This window comes from Nannochloropsis gaditana (assembly GCF_000240725.1).
Source record: "Nannochloropsis gaditana CCMP526 unplaced genomic scaffold scaffold326, whole genome shotgun sequence".
NCBI classification, from domain to species: domain Eukaryota; class Eustigmatophyceae; order Eustigmatales; family Monodopsidaceae; genus Microchloropsis; species Microchloropsis gaditana.
Window position 1 is genome coordinate 25,045 of NW_005803627.1, and position 882 is coordinate 25,926.

General features: G+C 54.3%; 1 protein-coding gene across 1 annotated transcript; it reads right to left on the reverse strand.

Moving 5' to 3' along the window:
* LEPB (signal peptidase I) lies at window positions 1–882 on the reverse strand (the record flags this gene model as incomplete). Its single annotated transcript, XM_005854987.1, has 1 exon — window positions 1–882. One exon carries the CDS (start codon window positions 880–882, stop codon window positions 1–3), a length of 882 nt encoding a protein of 293 aa, XP_005855049.1.

The window sequence follows — 882 nt, forward strand, 5'->3', positions numbered from 1 at the left end:
TCAAGAGCTGAGCGGCCCTTCCACCAACCCCAACCGCCAGGGTGGCCAATACTTACAGATCGCCCGGCCAATAATGTTCTCCTTGGGCAGAAAGCCCCAGATGTGCGAGTCCAACGAATGATTTCTGTTGTCCCCCAGCACCATGTACATCCCATCCGGGACCCGTCGCGGACCCCAGACATAGGCCGGGCCCTCCGCAATGTACTTCTCCTCTTGCGCCACGCCGTTCACAAAGAGTTGTCCGTCTTTCACCTCGACCACGTCCCCGCCTTTCGCAATGATACGCTTGATCAAGGCCTCGTTAATGCGGCTTTTGTCTGTGATGTACGGGTCTCGGCTCACATATTCTTGATAGCCTTGCGTGGGATTGAACACTACCACGTCCCCCCGTTCGTAGTTTTTGTATGTCTTGGTCACTTTCTCCACGGCCAATTGGTCACCCACCAGGAAGGTAGGGTACATGCTCAGGGATGGAATGTAGCGGGGCTCGACAATGAAAGCCCTGATCCCTAAGGAGATGAGGAAGGAGGTGACGAAGAGCGTAGTATCCTTCCGATTTTCCGGGTCCGAAAAAAAGGATTTGGCCTTGTCCAACAAGCTTCCTTCTTCCGCACCTCCCTCCTCTTCTTCTTTTCCTTCTCCGCTGTTCCCGCTGTCGGATGCAAAGAGTGGTGGAAAGATAGTTCTGGAGGGAGGGAAGGGAGGTCGCCTTCCATTGCCGTTGCTCAGACTGGTAATGCTGCTCTTTGGACACAGGCGCCCGACTGCGACGTAGGAAGACAATCCACGCGTGCATAGGGAGGACTTAAATGCGAAGACAGGACTTAGGATAATTATGAAGGCGATGGTGAGGAGGAAACATGCGGCGTAGCGGAAAGCCAT